The sequence below is a fragment of the Rhea americana genome, unplaced genomic scaffold (assembly GCF_003343005.1).
Source record: "Rhea americana isolate MKP2758 unplaced genomic scaffold, rheAme1 scaffold_325, whole genome shotgun sequence".
Lineage (NCBI taxonomy): Eukaryota > Metazoa > Chordata > Aves > Rheiformes > Rheidae > Rhea > Rhea americana.
In genome coordinates, this window is record NW_028186452.1 from 148508 (window position 1) to 175926 (window position 27419).

At 39.2% G+C, this 27419-nt stretch overlaps 2 protein-coding genes across 2 annotated transcripts in view; one reads left to right on the top strand and one right to left on the bottom strand.

Annotated features, from left to right (window-relative positions):
• The window catches only part of NF1 (neurofibromin 1), a 112827-nt gene extending 109950 nt beyond the window's left edge, over nt 1-2877 (bottom strand). Inside the window, exon 1 of the mRNA XM_085310722.1 lies at nt 2826-2877. Coding sequence (XP_085166848.1) covers nt 2826-2870 — 45 coding nt within the window. The 5' untranslated portion in view covers nt 2871-2877. The remainder of the gene's footprint in view (nt 1-2825) is intronic.
• Nucleotides 2878-5339: 2462 nt separating this feature from the next.
• Nucleotides 5340-27419, top strand: part of WSB1 (WD repeat and SOCS box containing 1) — a 31212-nt gene continuing 9132 nt past the window's right edge. Inside the window, exons 1-3 of the mRNA XM_085310763.1 lie at nt 5340-5415; nt 7785-7849; nt 9245-9296. Of these exons, the coding sequence (XP_085166889.1) occupies nt 5340-5415; nt 7785-7849; nt 9245-9296 (193 nt within the window). The remainder of the gene's footprint in view (nt 5416-7784; nt 7850-9244; nt 9297-27419) is intronic.

Below are 27419 nucleotides of genomic sequence, written 5' to 3' on the forward strand. Positions count from 1 at the left end.
GGGCGCGGCTCCGCCGCTCTGCGCCGCGAGCGCGCGTTGCGAAGGCGTCTTTCCCCTCTGATGGCTTGAGGGATGCTTTCGGTCCCAAACTTCAACGGCGTCTCAGATGACTTACACCTTCGCTTGGCAAAGAGATGAGATGGTTGGCCGGTGTTTGCCTACTTGTTTTAAAAACAGTGCCATTTCAACGCCACAGTGCTTGACAGAGATCATCTACAGTCCGGATGCTATATGCAGACTGAAACATACAGCTGCTAATCTTTCAAAGAATTAAAAAATAAACTTACTCTTTAATAAATTAGCTTATTTGGGTTTAACAGCTTTTGTTACATCTGAAGACCTCGCTACAGAACTCCAGCAGTAAGTAGAAACGCATAATGCGGCACACAAACTCTTTCCAAACCAGTTGCACGGTACCCAGCCAACTGCTTATGTGACTCGGAAAAGTAGGATATGCGGATAACAAGACAAACAAACATCCACTTCCAGTTTCCTTCGTAGGAATGTTAATTTGTTTTCCTTCTGCATAGAAAGAACCACAAAATAATGACTTTTCATGGTAGTTCAAGTAAAAATTCTGTAAATGAAGACAAAATTGCTCTATTTTGTCTTTGAGTTTTTCTTCCATAGATCCTGTGATTGCAGGATTTAGAATTGACAAATGCATCGTGAAGAACCGGAGAATAAAATGGACTTCACTTTTTTTGCCTCCAAGTCCAGATTTCCTCAGTCCATGTCCAGAAACTGCTTTTGTSTTTGTCTGAAGCATAATTAATGCAGTGTTCAGATGGATTATCATAAAGCATTTTTTAAGATAGCATTTCAAATGCAAATACACATCCATCCTGCTGTAATCTGCAAATCTGTAAATCCCACAGGAGAAAAGCAAATGGGGAAGGAATCTAATTCCCCCTCTCATCGAAGACAGAATCGCTCTGATGAAGTATGCATTACTTCTCTTTACTTCCAAAGTTTATACTTAGCATTTGATGTTGCCAAATCCCTATCAGAATAGATGAAATTTAATCAGGCTCCTCACTAAGGCACAGTTAATATATTCTGACATATCATAAAGTTATGCATGTCAAAATAGTGTATTGTATGACAAGCTATTTTCAATTTCTGTTTAATCCTACTTTTTCAATCAAACATGCAACAAGTGCTATCCTACACAGATTTTTGAAATGGTAATACAAATTAGTAGGATGAATTAAAAAGTGCTATTAATTAAGCAGAGTTGTCTTAATCTACGTAACATAGCTAACATTACATTGTAACATTCACCGCTTGGATTTAATTTGTACATTTTTTTCAGATATATGACGATTCAGTATTTAAAGTAAAATAAACCAGGTTTGAAATCAGCTGAACCAGTCCTGCTTTCATTTCCATCATTTCAGTCTGGAAAAACACTGTGTTTACTCTAAACCACTGAAAATAAAAACTCTCTGATACTGCACATTAGACTGCTGAAAAAGAATAGAATATGGACAATTCAGCTGCTGAAGCAAGGACAGATCCATTTTCCTTTTATCCAAATATGGAAGAAAAATTCAAAACATTTGAAAAACAGTAAAGTAGGCTATGCAAAATTAATGTTCAAATTGTGTGAAGATATTTCTTAAAAATTCCTGAGTCAGTATATGTGATGTAAATAACTTACAGTAATAACACCAGGAAAAACAGGTTAGTGTGTAATAAAAACACAGCTGAGCCTAAAATAAGGCACTGTGGTAAAATGTGCAGTTACAGGAGTCATCCTGCACCTTTTTCCAACCTTGTCTGCCTACCACTTAAACTAGTACGTATATGGGACTTTTATTCTGCCCAGAAGGGGCCTCGATTTAACCTAGAGACTACTAGTATTATCATAATACATACTAATTATCAGCAGCAGTAGCAATATCAAATGTATTCTGAGGTAACTTTATCTGTAAATAATGAACAGTGTAATTCCTGTAATTCAGATTTACAATATGAACAATCACTTTGCATACTAGTAATAAATTCAGCAACTTAGTTTATGTATAATATTTCAAGAGTTTTCAGGAGTTCAACTTTATGTCTAATATTTCATCTTTATACAAAGATGAAATTCAATTGCAAATATTTTATTTAAGGAAAAAGATTAATTGGCTGAAGAATAAACAGTAGTTTTCTGTCTGTACACTTTGTGGTTCTATCGTTCAGGAAATGCAAAAAGCATTCTGATTTATACAAATTATGAAGTCTAATATTAGGCTGTTAAGTGCACTGAATTTTGTATTATTCATTTGCTGTGTACAATAAACTAGCTGTGGTGTAAAGGCTATTGATTCCTTTGCATTAGAGTGCATTATAATGCTCAGCATGATTATGTTTCAAAAAGATTTTAAAAATAAATGTTGTATTACATTCCAGACAAGGCTTCTAATGGATTGGTTTTATATATATTTATATCCACAACAAACATATATGATACATGTATTTGCTTAATTACTGAAATCTTAACTGTCTTGGATGGAGAATCAAGCTGGTCAATGGAACCTTTCTAATTATATTTTGTATGTTTGAGCACAGAGAAAGTCTTGGCCAGTAACAACAATATCGAAAGAGCAGTGTGTATCATGGTATCATTTCATAAACATTCATTATTCTTTCCAACAGTCTTGTTGCATAGGTAAATGGTTACTGCAAACTCTGAAAAATAGGATAAGGTTAGGGGTCTGTTCTCAAAGATTCCCAGCTCATACTGACTTTTATCCCATGTATAGGTATGCTGGGTATCTGAAAATGGCTAATACTAAGTTTCCTGAGATCACAAAGCACAGACAGGTTCACTGTACGATATGCCCAGCAGCTCTTTGGACTGACAGAAATGGATTTGTCATGAAGAGTCTAAAAGAAAAAAAAAAAAAAAACGAACACAAAACATCAAYTGGATTCAATGGAGTAAAGATTTTATCTAGAATTTGTTTATCAACTTAAGAGAAAACATCCTGCAAGGGCTAGAGCTCATCGGTGCTTATACTGGGTGACTCCTCAGCAGTCCCTGCTGCTGGCAGAGGAGTGGTAGCAGTAGCRCTCGGCAGAAGGGCAGTGACAAACAGCCGGAAACGGTAACACTGCAGCCAGCGTGGACTTGTCTGGGAGGGGACTCCCTTACGGTTTGAAACATCACCCTTGAAACCAGTGTAAAACCTTATGCAGTGAGGCATTACTCAAGCAACAGATGTATGTTCCCTTCCAACTCTGTCAGCTGAAGTTGGGATCATTTCACTGCTCATCCTTAACCAACACTTGCCATTGGGAGAGATTGCATGAACACTCCCTAATCCACCTGCAGGCAAAATCAACCAGCTTTAGCTCATCCTCACCTTCCTCAGTGGCTTAAACTAACTTGGCTCAGCTTGCTGATTACAGGGCATGCACATGATTTCTCCTCTGTCAGATAATAAGGATAAACTGCAGATGAGACTGCTTTTGAGAATTGCCAGAGCTAGTAATACACCATGTTGTCTATAGCCTGCACCCAGGCAGAAGTAGCAGGAAATAGCTCAGAGATTTTACAAAAGTCGGGATCAAGTTTTACATTTAAACTAACTTTTTTTTAAAAAAAATCAACTGGGAGGCTTTTCTACATTCATTTGTAATGTCAAATCAAAAAGGCACAAGAGATTCAGGTAGCCATCTTGCCATTTCCACTTTCATTTCGGTAACTGTTCATACAGCACCATTAAAACCAATCCTAAGTGTCCCAAGTGACAGCTATCAGTATTCAGCAGTTATGAGAATTTTCATGAATGTAAAGTGTGAATCATCTTTCAGGGATACTTCAGGTTAGAATACAAAGTAGCTAATCAGACCAGACAAATTATCCATTCTTCCCACCATGCCTGAAGCTATGCTTACATAAAATGTGTACAAATAACAAAAGTACATGTCGAGCAATCCTTCCCTGACATACCTCTTCAAAATCCCAACAGACAGTAGTTCAGGGATTGCTGGAGGCAGAGCTAATTTTGCTGGGCCTTTTTTTCCACAAATTTGTCAAATCTCCTTTTTGAACTGTTTATATATTTGACCTCTACATATCCCCAAGCAATCAGGCAAGAATAACATCCACTTACGGCAGTAAAGCCACAATCTTCAGAGGAATCTCTACATTCTGCCAAAATCTAAACAGTAGTCATTCATTTTGGGGGCAGGAAAAGCTTACTGATATGCTTATGAAAAACAAGTTTCACAAAGACAGAAAGAAATCAGGGGTGATAAGATTAGCTGAGAGAAAAGTGTCTTGGGAAGTCTGGACTTTAGTAAGAAAAAGATAGGATATTTCATCCCCTCAAAATTTACTAAACAAAACAAAAAGTGCTTTTTTCAGTTTCTTTCTTTCCTGGACCTCCAAAGCAAATCTGTTCCTTAAAAGAAATCATAACTTTCTATAGCCTTCCCTGATTTCAGGCGAGGGGGGAGCTTTAGAGTTTGAAAGGTGATATTGGAAAATTTCTTAGCATTTCCCCTGAACGTTTTGGAAAATCCCAACCACTATTTAGTCAAGATTTACCTTTCCCTATGTTCTCTGCTTCCTTTTAATTGTTTCCCCTTCTTACTAGCCTTAGTACAAAATGCTTTACGATCCACTATCCTAGCAAAAATGACCTATTATCCTAGAAAAAGAATACTCACAGAAGTATGGACAGAGCAGTACAAAAAGCAGCAAAGTAATTTTAACACTGCAGGGAAGGTGACACTGACATTTGAAGAGTTACTAAAATTCCAAATAGCACGACTGAAAGTTGTCTTAGCTTAGATAGGTCATACAGGTCATCTTATCCTAGTCAACAGGACATCTTATCAAGAGACAAAAARTGTGATGGTCTCTGTTTCTGCATTCTAATGAAAGTTAACATCTGGAATTAAGAATGTTTGGAAGAAAMCACAGTATCCCTAATATTCATGTTGGTGTTAGAAACTGTCCTCCAACAATTAGATGTGACAATTTATAACCAGTCATTAGGTATTATTTGAAGAGGAATCATTCCAAGTTCCCAAGCTCCACATAAATTCTGAGTTGTAGTACCATTTCTTTAGCATCTCTTGAAAGTTTGGTGCTTTTTGGTTATTTTGGTGTGTTTTTTTAAGACACTTAGCATGAGCTTCTTAATCCATTTCTTTAAGCTTATTTGTAAACTCAAATAAAAGATTACAGCCTAAAGCACCACGTCCACAAAATAACCCCTATTTTCTTGTTAGGCTTTGAAGTGAATTCCATTTTTTTTTCTCACTAAAATTTCCCATTTCTGGTGTCAGCAGTGGCAACAGTGGTGGGAGCCACACATAACAGGAAAGTCCCCGCTATGCCCCCTAGTCCTTCTCAGAATAGGTTTAGAACTACTAAAACTGAAAGAGTCAAGCCAACAGAAGGAATTACGAGTTGGAAATTCACATATGGGTGCAAGCAGCCCCTCTCATGACATTTCTAGACATTGATGATTCTAGTCAAGCCAAAAAATGACACTTGAATCACTTCCTTTGAGGTATTCTGGTACTTCTGCTTTTTGCCTAAGCAAGAAGATGGAGAGTCAGATGAAAAAAATGAGGCACACACAGAAAATGACCTGCCCAGATCTGTAGTAAAATCCACATTAGTTCTTGATTCACCAGCTTTGTCTTTCACTCTAGAGTAAAGGTGTTAATCCTATGCAGTTATATAGCATCACTTAACAAAGCAAGTCTTTTGATAAAAATCTAGACGCCCTTAAGCAGAAGGCATTTCGTTTCTTTCTGATATCTTTTATGCATTAAGATTCAKCTGATTTCCAGATATCACCTGCAATTTTCTCATTGAGTGAGAAATGTGAGTGTCTTCTCTCTTTTACTACGTCTGAACTTACTTTTCTGGAGGCAACACTTCTTCGCTTATTGCCAGGGAATATGATATTTTTCTCCACATCTTTATCTTTTCCTTTCTTCTATTTTGTATTTTCAACTACAATTATTTACCTATYAACTTTTCCATTTTTTAACCATACTCACTACAGTCTCTGTTTCATATTTCTATTTTTTCCTCTTCTTCCCTCACATCTCATTCTCTATTTTTCACCAGCATTCATCAAATATTCCATCAAAAGCTCAAAAATGCTAAGTGATACTTTTTAATTTCTGTTTCTTTGTTTTGGTCCAGAAACCTGCTATCACTTTCAGAAGCATTCTTCTGTAAGACATACATTTGGTATGAACTCCTGATAAATAGGGTATTGTACTGGAGGAGATGTCCAAATCCACAACCCATGGCAAAAATACTTTCATACTGTTCTTAAGTGAAGCTAAACAAACAAACTTGGATTAAATGAGGAAGGAAGGGAGGAAGGAACATATCTGCCAAGTTTTTGGTAAGAGGTGACTTAGTATGTTTAAGCTACAAATCCCTCAAACATGGATTTCAATCTAAGAGCTGGCAGGCTCCCAGTGAAAGCTATACAGCCTATCTGACAACGCTAGAGCTCCCTCTCCATTTTGACATTTGATTCTTTTACCCCCTGTGCATAATGTATTTCTTATGAGGACACTGCTCCAATATATTTGTCCATTAGGGGGCATTAGAGGCCACTGAAATCCCAGTTTGACTTACCCAGAGGAAAGGAAAATAATTCTTTTTGTTTTTGTCTGATAAACTGTGGGAGTTTCATATTCTTTCTATGCTATTTACCTTATTAGTTTGTCTGAAATGTGCTGGCCAGTTTTCAAAAGAAGAAAACTTCTTAAATTTTAGATCAGGTATTTGCTGTATCATTCCCTGCCTCCCACTTTCTCCCTGACTGAACTAGGATCTGTTAAATCTGAACAGAGCAAGTAAATGAACTAACTAAATTAATGCTAATCACATAGTGATGGATTATGCTTTAGAGAAGTTAAGAGAGTCTACATAAAATATTCACATTGGAACTTTTTATCCCAGAAAGCATATTCAGTACAGGGGCAGCACAGTTTTAGGGTGCATAATTAAAGCTGTAGCAAATTATTTCACACAGTCTACTTATAAATGCTGCAGTTTGAAGGCAAATAATTCCTATTGTACTAAAAATCTGGATTTCTGGAAATCGGGATGCAAAACACCAGGAGTTTAGTCCATGATGCTTTGTCTGATACTAAGAAGTGCTATATTCTCAAGACATTAGAGTAAGAGCCCAAATATTCTAAAGGAAATTAAGGGAGCAGAGTATTTTCTGAAACTGATGTTTATGCCATGAACTGTAAATGGATATAGATATATTAACTTAGTGCCTACCATTTTGCTTTAGAGGTATAAAACATAAGCTCTTTGTCAAAATTCAATTAAAGATTGCTTCTTACAGTGATTCCCAGTGTGTATATTTATGTTCTAAAAACTTCAGAGGAATGAGATCATTCTGTGTATCTGCTTCTTCTTTCCCTATCATGCAATGCCCTTCCCAGATACTACAGTTATTTGCAGAGATTATGTTACTTAAGTATCAAAAATAATATTTTAGTTCTGGATGACTAATCAGGTCTGCCTAGACTATCACAGTGCCTCAGAGGATAATTCAGGGTTATTTCTTCCTCTCCCTGAAATTCTGTTTCCTAGTTTATCATACAACTGGAGTCAAAACAAGGGGCGATTTTACAGGAAAGGAATACCAGATAGACCTTGTGACTTCAGTACTGATGGATATTTTCTGGTTTCTTCTCTGGATGATCTCATAGAAAGGGGCAGGACTTTTGTTCATAGAAAGAAAGCTGGAGGTCTGAAGTATCATTTAGTTCATTATCATTTGGATCAGACCAGGAGAGACAAAAAGGCAGTAGGAGCTGCAGGACATTCATTAGCACTCTGTGCCCTTTCACTGTAAGGTATTCTCATTAGATTCTGTCTTTCAGACAAAGTGATCATGCTTTACCTCCTAATTACTCTAAAAGAATTATGCATTGTTTTTTTCCTTTAAAGCAGATCAAGACTATTGTAAAGATACCAGCTGTACTACTGCAAAGGTGCAGATTAACTCCTCATTAACTCCTCATAGGGGTTGCTACTATAAATAACGTAAACTCTATCTCCTTCTCTTGGTTGTTTTGGCATTAATTATTTTTATGTTATTAATCTATATAGGTATTTCATATTGCTTGTGTCTTACTCCAGCTTGGGACAGTTGCCTCTAGCTAAAGTTTTGGGTGGCTACCATACGGTCATGACCGAAGGCACTTGTTCTCTTTGTTTTGACTGTGTCTGTGGCTTGAGACATTTAAACTGCTTACACAGATAGCACCACAGGGAAAGCAGTCTTGGTTTCCCAGCTGCTACTGGAGTGGTAGTAGTTCTACAACTAGCTCTTGGACAATGTTGTTCCTGTAATTAGGAGTTAATAGGGCTATTTCAACCTCTGCCCACAGCTAGACTACGTAGCTGGATGCCACACATTCCCCTTCCAGCTTGCTTACAGCCTTCAGCTGCTCTGCATTCTGCAGTGCGTGCTCTGCACACTGAATCCACTAGGAGCCATGCCTCTGCTGGGCAATGCCTCATCCTTACTTCAGAATGAACGATTTTTAGTAACATCATATTATAGTTGCTTGAGTACATTTCTACAYTGAGCTTTCTAGTGCCTCGTGATCAGACTGTAACAAGCCTGCAGCACTAAGGTGAACTAAATGAAGTAAGGCTGCGCCAAAGGCTACTCTCACCCAAACAAACCTACTCAAGAGGTCTCAGACAAATGCCCATTACTCAGATGAACAGTGAAATTAAAGTTATTCCTGATTTGCTCAAGGACACAATCAAATACTGGGCTTGATATTTTTTCCCCTCACTCTATATGAAAACCTGTGTAATTTCCACTAACTTCAGTGTAATTATTCCTCATTTAGATCAACTGAGTTGAGATTATAATCATATAATTTCAGAGCCAGAATTTGGATTCAGTAACATCTGCACATCACTAAACCATGTCTGTCCTTATACAGCGCTCAGGGTCTAAGCTGTATTGACCATATAGCATTCACACGACACTCCTGCTCAATTCAGTAATGATAAAATGATTGGTATCTGATACATATTATTTACTTACACAGATATAAGTCAATGGTTTAGCCAAGATCTACATAAATTCACAGTTGGTCTATTTGTACTATTATTTTAATTTACTTTAAACACAGACAGATATTTGTGCAGCATGTAAAAATGCCACTGGATCACCCCATTCACCAAAGAACCCTCTTTTCCTCCTCCCTCTTCTTAAACAATCAGTTGTACAAGAGGGGCTGTAAGGAGAAGCAGGAAAGAAGTGCCTGGTGGAAAGGTGAGTCTTTAAGAACTCAGAGGATCTTCAGACTGGGATTTAGTTTTCTGCGTTTTAAACATCTTTTTTKGGGGGGGGGAGGGGTAAGCCTGACATTAGCTTGCAGTTTATGAATATAAAGACTCTGTTACTGAACAATTTTTACCAACTGCTGCTTTATTTCCTTTCAGTGAGTCATGCTACTAGCTTATGCTGCCCTATTTAATTTCTACTGCTGCTTAACCCACATGAGCTCTTCTAAAATAAATTAAAAAAAAAAAGAAAAAAAAGCTTATTTGAAATACATATCAAGCAGCTTGAACTGATGATGTATTACACTACTCTCCGGATACAACACACATTAGTTTGCTGGATTTCCAGATAATGCTGAACAGTATGGAGTCCTCAGATGCAGCGTTGTAGAGGCACTGTTAAATGGAGCTGAAAAATGAGAGTGAAGCTTACTGTAGATTACCTCTAGGACACTGAAGTAACAATATTACTGTTTGAAAATCCATAAAGAGAAATATTGAGAAGAGAAAAATAGGAAGGTAATTTTTAACTCAATTAAAATTAATTAGAATTGAGGGTGATTCTTTCCCTGGATGGTAGATGACAAATGGATATTTGCTAAATTTACAGATATTTGCTAAGCAACCAGAGATTCTCTTATTGCTACTGTCTTTTAAAGCATTGCTGTACTTGTCACTGTTTGTGCAATGCTTTAACCCATGGCAAATTATGACCTGACCAGGAACAATGTCAAGACCTCAATCTAAAATAGTAAGAAACTGCCTATTTGTTGTCTACCAGTAATGTCYTTTAAACCTACTTTAGTGGACTCTAGGAAGCAAAGTGCAGGCCTATGGTATCATTTTCCACAATCTTTTCTTTTGTATAGATAAAGTCATTAAGAGAGAAAGATACTAGAAAAGATCTGTTAGACATAGTGAGGGCTGTTTCCTGCTTCTGTGAACACTGGGCATCTAATTATTCTTAAATCTTAAAGCAACAGCTCACTTGGCAGTGTGAAAGACCTCAAAGCCACAGTGCTCTTATGAGCACAGTTTACACTCACATTTTCCTGTTATACTCTTAGCTAGTATTCAAACACAGGTCCAGTCCTTTTTCTTTTTTCTTTTAATTATTTAGCCACGTGGACTACGTGAATATTGCAGAATCAAAGTGCTTGCCACCAGTAGCTATTGTTGCCTTAAACCTGGCCCTGACCCTTTAAGGAGCAGGACGCTCATTAATCTAATTTGCAAATATACTTTTTTTTTTTTTTGTATTGTGAGGGTAATTGTGGAGTACTGCAGGTCCGCTAATTTTCTAAATATCATCCTGTGACTTAAAAGCAACAGTGAAACAAAGGCACCGCCTCTGCCTTGTTTCTAATTACAACAGAGACTGAGAAATAGGAAAACATTCCAGAGCTGCAAGGGGCAGGGAAAAATGCTAAACTCTCTCCAGACTATGTAGTATGACAGGAAAAGCCAGCTCCAGAAGAAAGGAGAGAGAGAGAGAAGGCAAGAGGGAAAAATACTTCCTTGCTCAGTCAGAAAGGAAAGAAGATGAAGTCTCAAGTGCTTTCTTCTGTTACACCCATGAAGCAYATGAGCTTCCTCTCTGTCAATTCTGTAATGGTATAAATCTTAAAATACTTTGCTGTATTAAGCTGACAGAATTAAAGTGGACATTCATCTTCTCCTCTCATGTACAGAAATAATTATATCGGTATAAAAATTTATTCCTACTCTGGAAAGCAAAAATATTACACAGTCCTGTGCACTTTTACAGTAGTACGGCTTTACTTCTATCAGAACTTTCATTGGCACAGATTTAAGTGAAAAAAACCACACCCTTTTCTAACATAATCGTGCCTGTACAAGCTTCAAATATAGACTGAAAGGGTACTGATTGAGCTGTTTTGTGGAGTAGAGAGCTTTATCGCATTAGCATTGAAAAGATTCAATTGCAGTTTAAACATTAGAAGATTCACAGACATAAGTTGGGCATAAGTAAGCTTCTGTCTCCCCAGCTTCCACGTGGCAGTTTATCACTCTTATAACAAAGTTGAGAAACACAGCTCTTTATTGTACAATGTGTTGTTTGCATTGCAGTAGCTTATAGGCAGTCCCACCGAGATCAGGATCCCTTTACGCGAGGCTAGGTGCTGTACAAACGCAGATTAAAAATAAATCCTTCCCCCTGCAACCTTAAAAGATAAAAGAGGCAAAAGATGAAAGGGCATATAGAAGCAACAAAAGCTGAGATGACTAATTCCTTGCTCATACAGCATGTCAGTAACACTGCCATGAGTACAATGTTAGTCTCCTTACTCCCAGTGCAATGCCTTTCCTGTTAGAAAAGGCTCCCTCTTCATCAGATCCTCAGAGAACAGGTTAACTGTGTCTACAAGAATGCAGGCTTGGAACTTAGCAGTATAAGTGAGGATAAACACTAACTAGTAGAGTTTAATCACTTCCAATTTGGACAATATAGCATCAAAAAGTAGCTTTACCCATTTTCTATTTATTGCTATATGAAAGGAGGTACTACATCACGAAGATCTATCCTTGTATTATCATATTACTTGGCAAAACCAGCAAACTTTTTGGTTTTTGGAGTCAACATCTTAGAAAATAATGCACTGACATTGTGTTGTGATAGGGTGATAGGATGCAGCAAAATGACAGATCAAGAAGTAGTTGTTGAATTGGAAGGAATTTGCAGAAAAGCCAGTGTGAGAGTGCTGGGTACCTTCAAGGTTTCTTCACAATGAATGACTTCAGCTGTTTGAGCAGCAGTTTTGAATTCCTCAGGAAAAAAAAAATCATGGAAAGATTCCAGGACTGCAAATTTCCTTTCTCCATCCCATTTCCTTCCTTATTCTTTCCTTTCTCTCTTTCATTGACAACAGGCCAGAAGAGACAGAGACCTTTTAGTCTGAATTCATGCAATAGCTCCAGTTTTTATAGGTCTACGCTATATCCTGCAAAAAGAGGGCTCTCTGTTGGCTGATATATCTTCATTGTAATTGTGGGTGTAATTGCAGGAAGCCTGTAACATGCATTGCAGTAGTAATCATAAACCATTAGATGTTTTCAGTATTACATAACCAAGGCAAATGGCACAACAATATGCCAGGCAAACTGGAGGTTGCTGCAAAGGCTTCAGCACATGCTTTCTTCCCGAGCAGTGACATTGTTTCATTGGCACTGATATCCAAGTGCCCTGGCTGAAAACYGTTTTGAGTACGCCTACAAACATCGCTGTCAGCCTTCTAATTGCATTGTAAATTGAGTATGGTGACACAGGATGTTTATGCCACATGCTAATGCATCAGTGCATGACTGGGCGTTATCACACAATGCTGTGACATAATATTTTGCACTGAATCTGTCATATGAGTTGCAGAACAAACACTACTCAGCTGAAAGAAAACTGATTTCTCTTTCTGATAAAGTTGCAGCATAGTGAGGGAGTCCTCTCCTCTTGCAGGGGCTGGTATTCTCAACATCTGTAAGACTGATGGACTCGTTCATTTTTTTCAAAATTTCCTGATATTATATATATCAGAGGAGAGGAAGGACAACCTTGTGATTAAAACACTGGACTGGTTCTCCAATAGGATGGACCTGACGCTTTGCTGTTTCTCGAGTGAYGCTGGGCATGTCACTTAGCATCAGGTTTGTCTGACTAAGCAGGTGCACATGCTGTCGGTAAAAGGTTAAGGCTGAGAAGGCAAAGACCTGGAGACCTGGGGAAATGATTGCTACTGCCAGAGGGGCCACCACCCAGAATAGCTGCTGCTGCATCCTCCCTGTCACCATCCAGCAGTAGGACCAGGAATCAACATGGCTTTCAGAACCTTGACATTAAGAAAGAAGACAGAGGAGCCACAGTCCTTTCCCCATCTGTGTTGCCCTGGTCAGCTATATGCATTGCTGATGCTTACAGCTGTGCCTAAGGGGGGCTTTCTTGTAGGCATGTTGCTGATGTTTACTAGCTCTGCAAGAGAGTTTCACAGCAAGTGCTCCTTCCTACAGTAGCACACCCTACACAAGGCTTTTGGCCAGAAGTAAAAAATATAAACACCTTTGTCGTTAGGAGCTCTCCTGACAAGCATAAGAACCATGATAAATGAGTGCCTTTAACAGCTTTGAACCAAAATGCTGATCATAGCCAAATGGCCTGCATGCAACAAAAGACAAGTGATTAACGAATTCTGTGGAACTGTAGCATAATCTAATTGCTTTAGTAATGAATCACAATCTAGCCTTTAATATTCCATGGCATTATATAACTCTTCTTTTTTTCATTTAGCCTGCAGTAAGTGCCAATGAGTTTGACCAGTTACTTAGCACCAGCAAGGGAGATCTACTCTGAATACCCAGTACCGATATAATGTAGCACTCTGCATGTGAACTTCCTGCAGGCAGCCTCAGTATGGATAAAAGGACAATTCTTAAGTTGAAGTGTTGGACCAGGGCCCTGGAATAATGTTTAAACTCTTCTAGAGACTATCCCATACAAAATTTGATAATTACAAAACCTACTAAACTCTTAATCTTTAGTCTAAATTGCTGTATTCATCTATAAAACAATGATGATGATAACCAGTAGTCAAAGCCATAGAGAGCCTTAAATCTTTAATGTAATTATTTCCTGTTTGTGGGAGTACACAGAGTTATTACTATTATAGCATAGGATGCCTGAATGAAGAGCAGAATTTATAGCATATTTAAAGTATATTTTTAACTTGTATGTACCTCCTGTTCMTGTCTGAATATGGGCTTAAAGTTCAGGTCTTGCAAGAATACTTCCTCTTTCCTGTATCTTTATTTAACAATAGTCTTCCAATTCAAAACTCCAGTGAACAGCCCATTCATAAAACGGCAGAGGCAGCATACAGCTGCTGTGAGACAGGATGTTCAGTCATAATTATATTTGTTCTGCAGCCAGTAAGTCCATCTGTAGTTCTGAGCATGTAAAACTCATTTATCCTGTTTATGGTCATCAAAACAATGTCTACCAAAAAGGTAAAAGGTGCTCCCCTAAAATCCTACTTTGCTTTAATGGGGAACCTATTGCTATTGTCAAGACCTATTTACACCTTATCTATATAACTTATGAATTCAAGAGAGATATAATGAATGTAACAGCTAGAAATGTCTTCAGTTTCTTTTGAGAAACATTTATACACAGTATAAGTTGACAGGTACTAGTCAAACTTGACAGATACCAGTCAAACTTGAAGTCAGACCTGTACACATACTGCCCACTATACTGCTTGCACCAGCTACCTATTAAGTACTAATGGCAAAACTGAGCTTTTACTTTTCATTTTACATAGGCTGCCAGAATAATGGAGCACCTAATTAGATCCAGCCATTCTTTAGTGCTCAAATTACAAAACTGAATCTCTGTGCCAGACCTTCAGGAAGTAAGAGATGGAAGGACTCTCACAAATAACGTGCAATTACATTAATGCAGAAAGCAGATCCTTTCCTTAAAAGCAGTCAGATTGATTAAAGTGACCCCATCTGGCTGATCACAGAACCAGACATGACGTTTCAGTGGAGAAAAAAGTAATGTAGGAAGTAAATTACAACAATCAGGGTTTTGTAGCTTCTGTATCCACCTCTGTTCAAAAATTGATACAATGAAACAAAACCTTTACTGTGTAACAGTTAAACAGTATAAATGTGCCTGTCTTATTAGAGATTATTCTCTTCATTCAGAGGAATAAGCTGTACTGACAGAAGGTTCATTTATATGATTACAGCTCTATTTGCACTAGGAGTCTGCATTGTTATAATTATGTCTACTTCCCAGACTGTTTTACTTACAAGCATAGAAAACTGTCTGTAGACTAGCACTCACATTTACACAGATCTAGCTAAGCTGTCAAATGACAGGCAGAAATCTGGACACTGCTCAAATACCACATTACAGAAATTTGGATAAAGGAGAGATCTGATGGGGGAGCCAGAACTAAAGAAGATGACATTACTGAAAGGCTCAATATGGCTAGCTTTTCCTAAAATTATATTAGTAYGTATCTGTAGAACTGGTATTACTGACATTTCCTAGGCAAAGAGACAGATACCTTGCAGAATACAATGTTTGTAAGAAACAATAAAACTTATGGTAAGAAAGTAGCTCAGTTAACCCATTTTTACGAAGAAAATGTTTTTCTAAACATTGTTTTTACCTCTGGTTATTAATGGACTTTCGCTCCTTTGCTTGGAATCTTTGCTGCTTATGTCTGCTTCCTTCAGCTTTTAAATTTTACCCCAGTTCTTTGTTCTTCAGGGCACCTTTTCTCACTGCTTCCCTTTTCAGACTGCAAAGACACAAACAGATTGCACTGAGGGACATTCTTGCCACTGTGAAAACAAACAACGACCTCCTGCAAAAAAAGTTGCACTAAGATATCAGGGTCATGTCTGATAATAAACTTCCCCAAATCACTACCAGATTTTATACAAAATCTTGTTTGTCTAACCTTGTGCAATTTCTGTTCCGCTAACTTGTCTTTCCTTCTATTTTCTCTATCATGTTTTGATTTGACGTTATAAGTTCTTTAGGAGAATCTGCCTGCCTGGAGCAATTCTGCCCTCTGATCTGCAGATGTGTCAGTGGGAATTTCCTAAAAACAACGCAAAGTTGTTTTCTTTCCCAAGAAAGAAATTTGGTCATACAGAATCGTTTCCATTTGCCTTAATATCTCTCTGTCTCTGCACTACTATTTATTCAAGTTCATTTTATCATATTTACTTTAAAATCTTTTTACACTGCTCAGTGTTTATATACTAGGCAAACATGAACATTCTCAGTGTAACATAAAAGGCTACACTGCACTCTTTTACTTACAACTTTCCAGTAACAAACTATCAAAAATGAAGGCTAAAAGAGATCTTAAGAAATTATCTTGTCCATCCTCCAGCTTCAAAGAATCTCCATTTCTCTCAGTTTCTCCTCTTTTGTAACCCTCTGCCCATGCTCCTTTTAGCAACAAGCCTGGATATAAACCATCCAAATATTTTCAAGCTCAGTTTCAGATATGCTCAGGCCCATCTCTGATCTGCAAGCAAATGCTCTTTACCTACAGGCATTCTGGGCTTTCCCAACTTTGCCAGAGTAGGAATGCAGCCTATTCTGTGTCCACACAGAAGCTGTCAGATACATCCCTTCCAGTCTATAATTCCCCAATTTGCTGACTTTTTCTGTTCTTCCTTTATTTTATTGATCTGCTTTACAGAATGCAGCTATTTCATATAATGTGCTTTCTCCCGTCTTTTTCTATCCTTTCAATTTCTTTAATTAATTTTGCACTTGCTCTTCTATAAATTGGATTTGATAAGAACACCCTTTATACAATTGTTTTTACCTCACTTTGCAGGGGGAAATGTTGCTAGTCCAACGCCAAAATGCAAAAATGCACAAAAAGCAAAAAATATTCTTCATACTCTAAACACATTCAGTTGTTTATTACTGACTATATCCTAGGTTGGCATAAATCACCATATTTGTGTGATTACTCACTATAAAAATCTACACATCTCTATATAGCAACAGAAATACAGATTTTTTTTCTAGATTTGTACTTTTTTTTTGGTCTGTGTAGAGAATACTAATGATAGATGCTCATGTATGCCAGTTATGGAAAACACCCTTTTCTGGAGCATGCTYCCTTCCAGTACTAAGGAGACCAGGATTTTATTCTTAGTTCTTTGTAAGGAATCTCAGAGAACAGTATGTGTTTTAAGGAATTTTATATTTAGGCATATAGCACCCTAGTTAGTATCTGATGCAAAAAATGCCCATATTTAGGGCACACAGGGATTTGCCTCACAGCTCTACTGAGTCAGAGATTTGTGAAATCTGTGTAACTGATAGGATTCTGATGACATCAGCTGGGAGGGCCTGTAAAAGGAAGAGAATCATTCCAATGCCCCACAGAAATTGTTTGATATTCAAGAACACTGGTGGATTAAGACAGTGACAAGTTGTGACAGTATCAAATAATTAACAAAGCAGTTTTCAGAATTAAACCACACAATGCCAGACTGTCTGCTCTGATTCACRAAATCATTGCAAGGTGCACTGACTCCAAACCACAGTCCAGCATAAGCAGTACCAGCTAAAAATAACACTACTGACTTCAGAGAAGCTACTGTTGGTTTCTGCTGCAGTGTCTCAGGTCAGATAGTACCAAAAAAAAAAAAAAAAAAAAAAAAAAAAAAAAAAAAAAAAAAAAAAAAAAAGCTATTTTATATAAATATATAAAAGCATATGGGACTGAAAAGAACATTCCCTGCTATCTTGTTGATCTGTTACATTCAGTGTCAGGCAAGACATAGCCCTTATTCTGAATTGTTATGTGACACTGATCTCGCATCAACTTTATAGTCGTAGCCCTGTTTTAGGCTAATGCATAGTCTCATCAGCAGAAGGGAATACAAGTCCCCTTTGCATTTGCAGAGGCAGCACTTTTGTTCTGTAGAGTGCAGTTTGCTCCCACCTGAGCAGGCATTCAGCTTTGCTGGGTTGTATGTGTATTAAATACTCCCAGGCCCTTTATTTCAGGACATTATATGCTGCTGAGGAGCTGGGAAGAGTCCAGCCTCTGCCTCAGAAAAGTGCAAGGTCTGTGACTCTGCACCAAGTTTAAGCAAGCTCTGATGCAGGAACCTCCTGAACTTCCAGAGCCAGCTTCTGGTTCCTCATTACCCTGCCTCGCCTGCATGCCCTATGGCCCTCAGCCCTAGCTTCTCATCCTAAACAGGCTCTGGCTGGAATATTTTTAACTGTGCAGTACTTATCAGGAGCAGGGAACAAAAAGCAAGACAGAAGAATAAGCAGTCCAACAAAGGCTATCTTAGATCTGTCAGACAGGGCTTTCTGCAGACCAAAACATCAGCTGGTTAGATCACCTTTCTCTACATCAAAGCAAAATAGATGTTCTCACAAGGTGGCTCTGTCTCATTTGATAGCACTGCAGTGCTGAGTGTTGTTTGATCAGCAGAACAATTCAGACCTTGGCTCTCTGAAGATGAAAAACAAATTAGGAATCTGGCATCTTTGTGAAGGAAGCGGAGTAGGTTTGCAAAACAAACAAACAAACAAACGGAGAGCACTGAAGTATAGCTCTCAGCAGCCAAACGAGAGTGAAGCCATGTCTGCCCGCAGTCTGCAGCTGTGCTAGCAAAGGGAAAGGGGCCAAGGGGCATCATCTCTCAAGCAGCTTCTGGGCTACCAGCCTGTGCTGCTTTGGGGAAGGAGGAGATGGCAGAAAAGATGTACAATGAAGTTTTGAGCATCTTTTTTATATATTCAACAGGAAGCAGGCCAGGATCAGACCTCTGTTCAAACTCTACCGAACACAGGCAGGATTTTGTGCTGAGGACTGTTTCCACATTCAGTTAAATTGCACATTATGATTGCCAAAAAGGACTGTCCCTATCTCCCCTCTGCATATTACTCATGTGATTTTCTCTGGCTTTCCACTTCACGTCTTAATTTACACTATTCTCTCAAGATACATTTTGCTTAGATGTAGGAGGCTTCTATATCTACAAGGTAGAAAAGAAACTGACCCACAAAATAATTCAGCATTCAGTTACAATATTTTGCAGTTCTCCTAAGACTTAGTATCTCATTATCTCAAAGCAAATTCCAGAACTGAGCTGGTTTTATTTAAGTTTGTTTTAAGGCTTGTCCAAAGTCACCTAAGAAACCTGTAGAAAAGTTAGGAAGAAAAGATGGTTCTTCTGACTCTACATCGCATGCTTTGGCCACAAGACCTCATATCCTCTCTGGTTTTAATGAAATCAATCAAAGCAAAGTTTTTAACCCTGGTTCTAATGAGAGACTTGGCATCTTGCACCACTGCAAATAATCAGCTATAATTACAGAGCAGAGCAAGGGAATTTAAACCAAAGGAATATAAAACAGCTCAGTAACATTTATTCATTGTAGAGTGGAAAAGACTGTCATTTCAAATCACATGGAAACACTGCAGACGGAGTGCCTGAGCCTGCCAGACATTATGCTCCTCCTGGAAGGAGTCCGAATGCCTTCAAACACATTGAAGTTAATGGCAGCTGAGTTCAGAGAAAACATAGGCTGAAGAGATGCACATAGAACTAGTATGTTGTGGAAAGGTTTTAAATTAAAGGGAGTGAAACAGTTGTGCAATAGATGTTAGTAATATTTGAGATTATGCTGTCATATATCAGGGTGGGGATACAGTGAACTCAAGATTGGCCTAATTTCTGTATTGCTGGAATTGTTCCTGAGCTATGTAGTTTGTCTTATCAGATAGAGTCACCATTTAGGATGTGAAAATACCACTAATAAGTAGTGTTTATAACTTGCCATTCAACTGAGTCTTCAATCTAGTCTCATTTTTACTACAATAGCAGGCTCAGACTTCAGTTGAGAAGGTCCCATTTTGTAAAATCATGCAGAGAGAGAGAGAGAGAATTTCTGTCTCAATGAGTTTGTAATATAAACAGCCATAAGAAAATTGAGCAACTTGCCCTACTCACACAGCATATCTAGGAATATAATACAAGTCCTCTGGCCTGCAGAATAGTACCTTGTCTTCTAGCTCCCCAGTAAAACTTCTTGGACCAACAGACCACTGTCAACATTAAAATTTCTTGCTCATCAAGAGCATACGCACACAGAGCTCACAGCACTTTTTCAGTTTAATATGATTCTTGGGCCTCAATCTACCAGCAATCAGTTGAAGGAGGAACTACTGCTCTACTTCACGTTATCTCACCTCTCAAAAACACTCTAAGTTAAAATAGGCAATATATTGCTAGCAGAGAAGTCCCATTTCTTAATATATCTCACATGCTGCACTAGAGCTGCAGTATTGTTTACCGTTTACACGGTAAGATTTTGCCTTTTGTATATCCCTACTCAGGTTGTCAAAGCACTTTAGAAAAAAGTACCTTAACTGCACTCGTAGAAGACAAATCTTAATGTCTTCTATTTTAGACACTCTGAAAAGGCCAAAAAAAGAGAGGAAGAAAAAAAAAAGAAAAAAAGGTTCCTGGCTCTTACTCCCATTTACCACGATATTTGTTTTCATAAACAAACCGAAAAGAAATAGACACTGTTCTATAACCATCCAATTCTCTCGCCTCTGATAATCAGATTATCAATTGCTCTGTTTATTGTAACAGTGCACTCCACAGTCAGGAAGTTTTTCCATTTATTTCTGGTACCTCTGTAAYTTCTCCAGAATAGACTTGGGCAATGTCGCTTTATGAACTGCTCTCAGCAAATAGATTTGAGTCTCTTCACACATCCTGAGAGGTCTCCTGCACGATAAAAAAAAGAAGGAAGGAAATGACGACACAAGAATAAAAACATAGACTGCTTGCTTAACCAACTATTTTCTTGAAGGCTGGTGTAAAGTGGCATTAAGGCAGGTACAAGTTCTTCTAGCAAATAATCCCAGTGCAAAGCTTTCCATTCAGATAACATACAGGGATGAGCTGGAACAGGCTAGAAGAAAATAATGTGTACGTCTCTGGGGAAGTATCGCAGACCAAGAAAGGCCTTGCAGGGCTCTGCAAATGAATAGCACACAAAGAATTACACAGGCTGGACTGGAAGCTGCACTGGTTTCTGATACGTTTCATCAGAGCAGAAGTATGCTGAAACGCAGTCTCCAAGAGAGCTCAGATTTTTAATCAACCTCATTTTCCAGTGAGGATGACTTGCTTTCTCTGTACCACCAAGGACCCTTTCCTACTATCATTGTTTAGGACAGTTCAAGCTCAGAACTCTCAGCATGACCTTCAGCCATCTGAGATAACGGCTCTTGTAACTTCAGTGGGTAAATTTAGCGCAGATGTATCCAAAAGCAGTTCCCTTACAAGGTGCAATACCCATGGCCAGCTTACAAAGAAGGAATGTTTTCAAGCCTAAAAAGAATAAGCCCAAACCTCCGTCTCTCCTTATTCCTGTGCAACTAATCATCATAAAAACAYTGAATTCTCCACGTGCATCAGGCCATCTGCTCTATCTATTATACCACAAGGATGTAATCCAAAAATGATAAAATCCCTAAGAGACCAAAAGAATGCAGGGAAAAAATAAATCTAGTTTATCTCTGATATTCCATCTCTGCAACTTTTCCATGACATACTCTTGCAGCAGGCCTTTACAGATTAACCCCTTAYGTATCAGACTCCCATCTGTTTAGGACATCTGTGGAAAACCAATTCTATTTTTCAAAATAAGCAATGGTGGATAAGCTACAGAGCAATGGTGGGAAATGGGACAGGAAGCAACAACTCAGAATTCTAACAGGGGGAGGCAGTCTAGTCTAGCGCATGAGGTGCCTGTGGCAGAGGCAGAAGATTACACTCCTGGCTGTACCATGATGACCCTGGGAAAGTGGCCTCATACTCCCGTTCCCCCTCCCAGCCATTGCTTGTCTTGTCTATTTAGACTGCAAACTCTTCAGGGCCAAAAGTCCCATACTAAACAGCTGAACCATGCCAATATTACTCAGAGCCACCAGGCAAATAACAACACATACATGAAATAAAATAACAGCTGGAACTGCCACACACAGTGGCATTTCACTAGAAGGAATACGCAATAACAAGGGTGTAGGGAGAGAGGCAAAGATTGCTTAGAGATTTTTCTTTTTTATGTTTGCAGTACATAGCTTCATACACAAGGCCCCATACACTCTTAACTGTTTGTTGTGGGTCTAGGGGTGGGGATGGGATGGAATGTTTTTTTTTGCATAGTAATTTTTTCTAACTTTTGGGGTGGTCACTTGGGCCACCTTCACTTTCTGCTATACTTTAGTGGTACTTAATCACTTCTTGAGAAGTCTTTTAACCTACTATTTAGGCAGAAAGTTTTTCAAAAGAGTTTAAGGAATTTATTCACCCAATTCCCAAAGTAATTCAATGAGCATTGAGCACACAGCTCCCAGTGTTTTTTAAATATCTTTTCATTAGAGTCAAACCTTTAGTACATTCTCGCACAGGTCAGTAATCCATCCTGCTTTACATTTTTTCTTCTTTAGGAAGATTACCACCAAGGTTCCTACCCACCAGGTACCGCCTGAGTTCTCTACTCTCCAAAATGGAGAATGATGAGTCTGTAGCCAAATTGCACACGACTTTTGTTTAAAAGCTTTTCAGGCTTTTTAATACCTTTTCAAAATCCAGTTCAGAGATCCTAAACTCCTACTTAACAGTAGGGATCAGGCCCTGTCTCTTCTAGTTGGTGCTGATAAACATTTGATTTGAAGGATGACCCTGAGCATAGGCTTATTTTAAGTCAGAGTTCAAGAAGACATACATCTTACACAATTTTTTTGTTGTCAATAAACTAATAGATTTCAGACAACATAAAATTCAGACAAAGGTCTTCCAAACCATGAAATGGGTATTTCATAACTTTCCTATGATTTTACTAGAGCTTGACATAAGCAAGAAAATTTGAACAGAGCAATTCATTGATTCTCCTGTTCCTAGAGAATCTAAACTTTCATAACATCTTTAAGACTTTCACCTTAAAACTTTCCCATGTCTTATAAACAAAAATAAATTGTGAATATAGTTCTATTTCTGTAATTATTTAATATTTAAATGCCTACTACATATGTATAAACCACAGAATAGTAAAGAAGAGGAGAAGACATTGACTTGGGTCTGACTAGATGATTGGACAATACTAGTAAAAGATATTTTATGTGTGTGTGTGGGTATAAAAAATTAACAGTGTTTGTACTGAAATCTATTGGTGACAAACTGAAGTGTTTCCACCTAACCTGCTGCTATCTACTCTACTGCTTGTCATTCTAGCACAAACTTTGGGGGGATTGTTCCTCTCTTCTCAAGATGGAGATCTGGTCATGGCATTTCCTTCTTCCCATCACTTCTCAGAGCAAAGGACCTTGCTAGACCTGTGCATTCCCTCTATCTGTTTACACAAATTAACAAAAGCCCATCCAAAACCCCAGGGCTTACGGGGTCCTTTCCCCACATGGTCTCCATCTCTGGCAGTAGAAGAGGTTCAAGCTCTCACTGCTTCCCTGGGCTCCTAGAATCACCAGTCAGTCAGTGCGGAGTTTTCCAGTGTGTACTTTGGCAGTAATGGTTGCTATTCTATTTTGGGACTAACAGCCCAGGGCTAACTTTCCTGTTGTTCACCGTTCTCTTCACAACTCCTTTTCTCTTCTTTTTCCCTCTCCTCTTTTCCTTTCTCCTCTCTTCTCTTCTTCCTTCTTCCTCATCTCCTTCCCCCTTTCTTCCATTCTGCTCTCTCCTTTCACCTTCTATTTTTCTCCACAAACTCATGCTGAACTTTCTCAATCTCAAAGATACTACTCAAAACAAACAGGAGCTTGTGAATTATTAACAGTGTAGACCATAAATAGCATATTTTTTAATAGTCAAACCACCAAGACGCATGCATTATTGCACAGATCAGCTACTTTGGTCTTACTATCATCGGCCTTAACTGTTCTCTCACCTATAATTTGTCACGCATACTTGATAGAACAGAAACGGTAAAGAGGAGGGACATAGCTTGCGTGCGACTGAAAAAGCCCCATGTGTTCTTCTAGTACATTGCTATATATTCGGCACAGTTACTGTTGCTGACCTAACTCCTGTTTATACAATCCAAACAGTGAACCTAACAGAAACTGATAACCTCTGTGTCCCTGAACAGAATACCTTGTTGGAATGGCTTGCGCAAACTGAATTAGGATCTGCACAGTCTCTAGACAGAAACTGTGATCTAAATTTAATGGTAATCCATAGGTTCATAAGTAGGATTCCAAAATCCAAATGAATGGCCTTTCAGTGGTAGAAGCCTTCAGGTAGAAGAGCACAGCGATGAAAACCAAGCACAGTAAGCACACTGCTGAGAGTCTTGCAAGTAGCTAGAATATTGGAAATGCATAAAGAAAAGACCTAGGCTTATCTTACCAACTCTGGATAATATTACAAAGGTGTGCAAAAAAGAATCAGCACTAAAACCAAGTGGTTTTAGTCTGTCTATGAAAACAGCACATCCCCTATTTGTGATACCCAAGCTTCAGATGGCTTCTCTAGTTTGTTCTAACAGCARCTGAATAAACCAAAAAGAATTCAGCATGCCTGATTAAGAGAAATACATAAAATACATCAAATAAAAAATTCAAAGATGGAAATACAAATGCAATGTGTGTATCTAGATTCACTACATCAGTATGCAAGAATGTTAAATAAGCAGATCCTGGTGCTTTAACAACTTAGGGAAAAATCATGTAACCTGGTTCTTAGAAAATACTTTCAAATCGGGCAGACAAAAAAGTCCTCTTTCATTTATGAAAGCTTATTGTAGTCTGTAACGTCTTGATGGAAAAAGATGGCAATGAGTTTATTAGCTTCCCAGCTGAATAGCACTGTGCAGACTTGGCAGCTGCGTCCACAAAGGAGGATAATGGAAAACACATAAATCAGCCTGGAGTCATTCGCACAGTCTTACAGGCCCTCGCAACATGTGACTGTGTGGGATATGCAGCCTGGTGCCACCCTTGATTCCATAACCAAGCCTCACCAGAAAGCACACAAATTATCTGAAAAATAATCCATTTTGGTTCACTCACAAGGCAAATAAACACGACAAGGGCTCAGAGGAAGGGAAGTGTGGATTCTTTATCTCCTCAAGTTTTGAGTGCTTTTTAAGAAGATATCTTTACTGACCAGAATGATTCAGCTGGTAGCCTGCAGACAGCACCTAGCTTTCCTCCTCTTCTACACATCCCTCAGACATGAGGCAACTTCCATTGCAGCGAGGTATGTAGGGAGAAGGGGTTGGTAAAGTCTCTAGAACAGTCTGTGAGGACAATTTCTAACGAGCCTGCAAAAGCCTGGCAATTTACACACCACACTGTGCCACTGTGTCCTTAACACAGAGAATGTGGATTGGCAAGTTCAAAGGCCAGCATTTGGACTCCAGTGTTGTAACAGCTAAACAACAATGTAACTCTTAAAATTGCTCAGTGTTTGAAGATGCATTAAATTAGATGACACTAAATTCCATGTAATACAAAGACCAGAATAACAGATCTAATTATATCTTCTGGCTCTCAAATCTATTATATTAATGAGTAAAAAGCACACTGCGAGAAAAAGATCGATTATTGAAGCACTGCATACAGAATAAATAAATTGCCAAATACTTTGCTTCTTTTAAGAAAACTATCAAGCAAGCCAGTAACACGGTACAAAACTGCGTAATGTGTCTGTTCTCTTGTCCGGGATACCACAGCCCCTCAAGGTAAGCAAACAGAACAGAGCCTTATTCCGACTGCATTTGGAGCTCAGGCCTGCAGGAGAAATCTTACGAAGTGAGTCACCTCAGCTATGAGATGGCCTGGTTCAAACATTCACAATTTATGAGTAACTCCAAAGCAGCATTTCACAATACTTACTGGCTACAAATCTCCCTTGTTAGAAGAAGCTGTTGAGGGGTTAGCTGCAGATAGCTGTTTCAGGCTTTTCTATCTGCAGCCAAGAGAGAACTGATGGAGCTAGAAAACTGCTAAAAAGTACTGTGACACTTCGGCGCTAAGATGTGCTAAGAGAGTATTATACAAACCAGATACGATAAACATGTGAACTGAGTCATGGTAGCGCTTGGACCACCACATAGATATTCAAACCTCCTTCCTGCTCCTTGCTTTGACATTGCTCCACCCCATGATTTCAATCATGCTTCATTGGCTTTGTTTACATAAGTGCAATTTCTGGATATTGCTGCTGCAAAATAGCTGATCCTTACAGCTATGTCAGTTTAACTATTGCTTTGGAATAAAATCATAGTTATTCCATAATATCTGCAGTTAATTATCCTGCTATCTGCTTTTTGGAAGTACAAAGAGAAAGCAAGGAAAGAGTCATCTAGTGTCAGAACAGGGGTCAAATTCGGACATGCAGAAGGAGAAAAAAAAGAGGAAAAGGAAGTGAAAGAGAAAGGAGAATATATAGATGTTAATTCAAAATCATGCAGTGAATGAGGTAGCGTCAGGGTCTCTTTCTCCCTGAGTAGTTCATGGACAACCCCAACAACTTCAACAGAAAATTCAGAACTCTACCATAACCCAGATCTTGTTGGATTTAGACACTAAGTTAACAGCAATATGAAAGAAAGAGCAGAAAGTGCTCCTGAGAGTCTTCCAGCCCCTGGATAGGAAAAACAAAGTCAAGTGCGTATCCCGCATCCATTCCACGGTGCTCACACAAGCTCAAAGGCACGCGCCGGCTGACGTGCCGCCTGGCAGTCCCACGCTCGGCGGACACGGAGGATGTCACAACCCGGCGAGCAGATAATGGAGGCAGTATCTGTCTAACTCACCCAGGGAGGAATGTTAACTGCCGCTTGTTGGATTTTTAAGCAACAGAAGAACATTCCTTACCCTACCGAGAACTATGCAGTTTGCCAACGCGACCGCGACCGCCGTACGTCCCCGTGGGAGCAGCTGTGAAAAGCCTCCTGACCGCAATACGGGCAGAGCTGCTACGATTCCCATCGGTGCTGTGAGCACTCGTGTTTTGGGGGATCCAGACACAATAAATTTAGCTCCCTAATACAGCTAAAAGGTGACTCATCTTTTGGCACAGACAGGGCTGAGAGCGGTGGCTAAAACCACGGCTGCGGACCTCACCACGACGGCGCGACAGTCCGATCTTGCTTCAGCACTGTCGGCTACCGTTTTCCCCCCAAACGCAGCTACATCGCGTTTTTTACTTAGGGCGGGGTRCACTTTAAGCAACTCCGGGAGGGTTTTTTTTCCTTTACAAGACGGGCTGCTGTCAGGCTGCGTGCTTCAATCCTCGGCAGGAGCGCGCGGTGCTTTTCGGAGGGTGGAGAGGCCCAGCCACCGCGGGGAAGCCCGTCACGGCGAGGATGGCGGCGCAACGCCACGCCGGGCAGCGAGCTGCAGCACGAGACGGGACTAACAGCGCTGCTGAGGATAAATTAAGACGAATAAGATAAATTAAGGGGAAAGCTGAGAAAGGCAGAGCGTGAAGGACGAGGGGCAGGCCGCAGGGGCGGCGGAATGGAGGCGCGGGAGGGCGCGGCGAGGCGCGG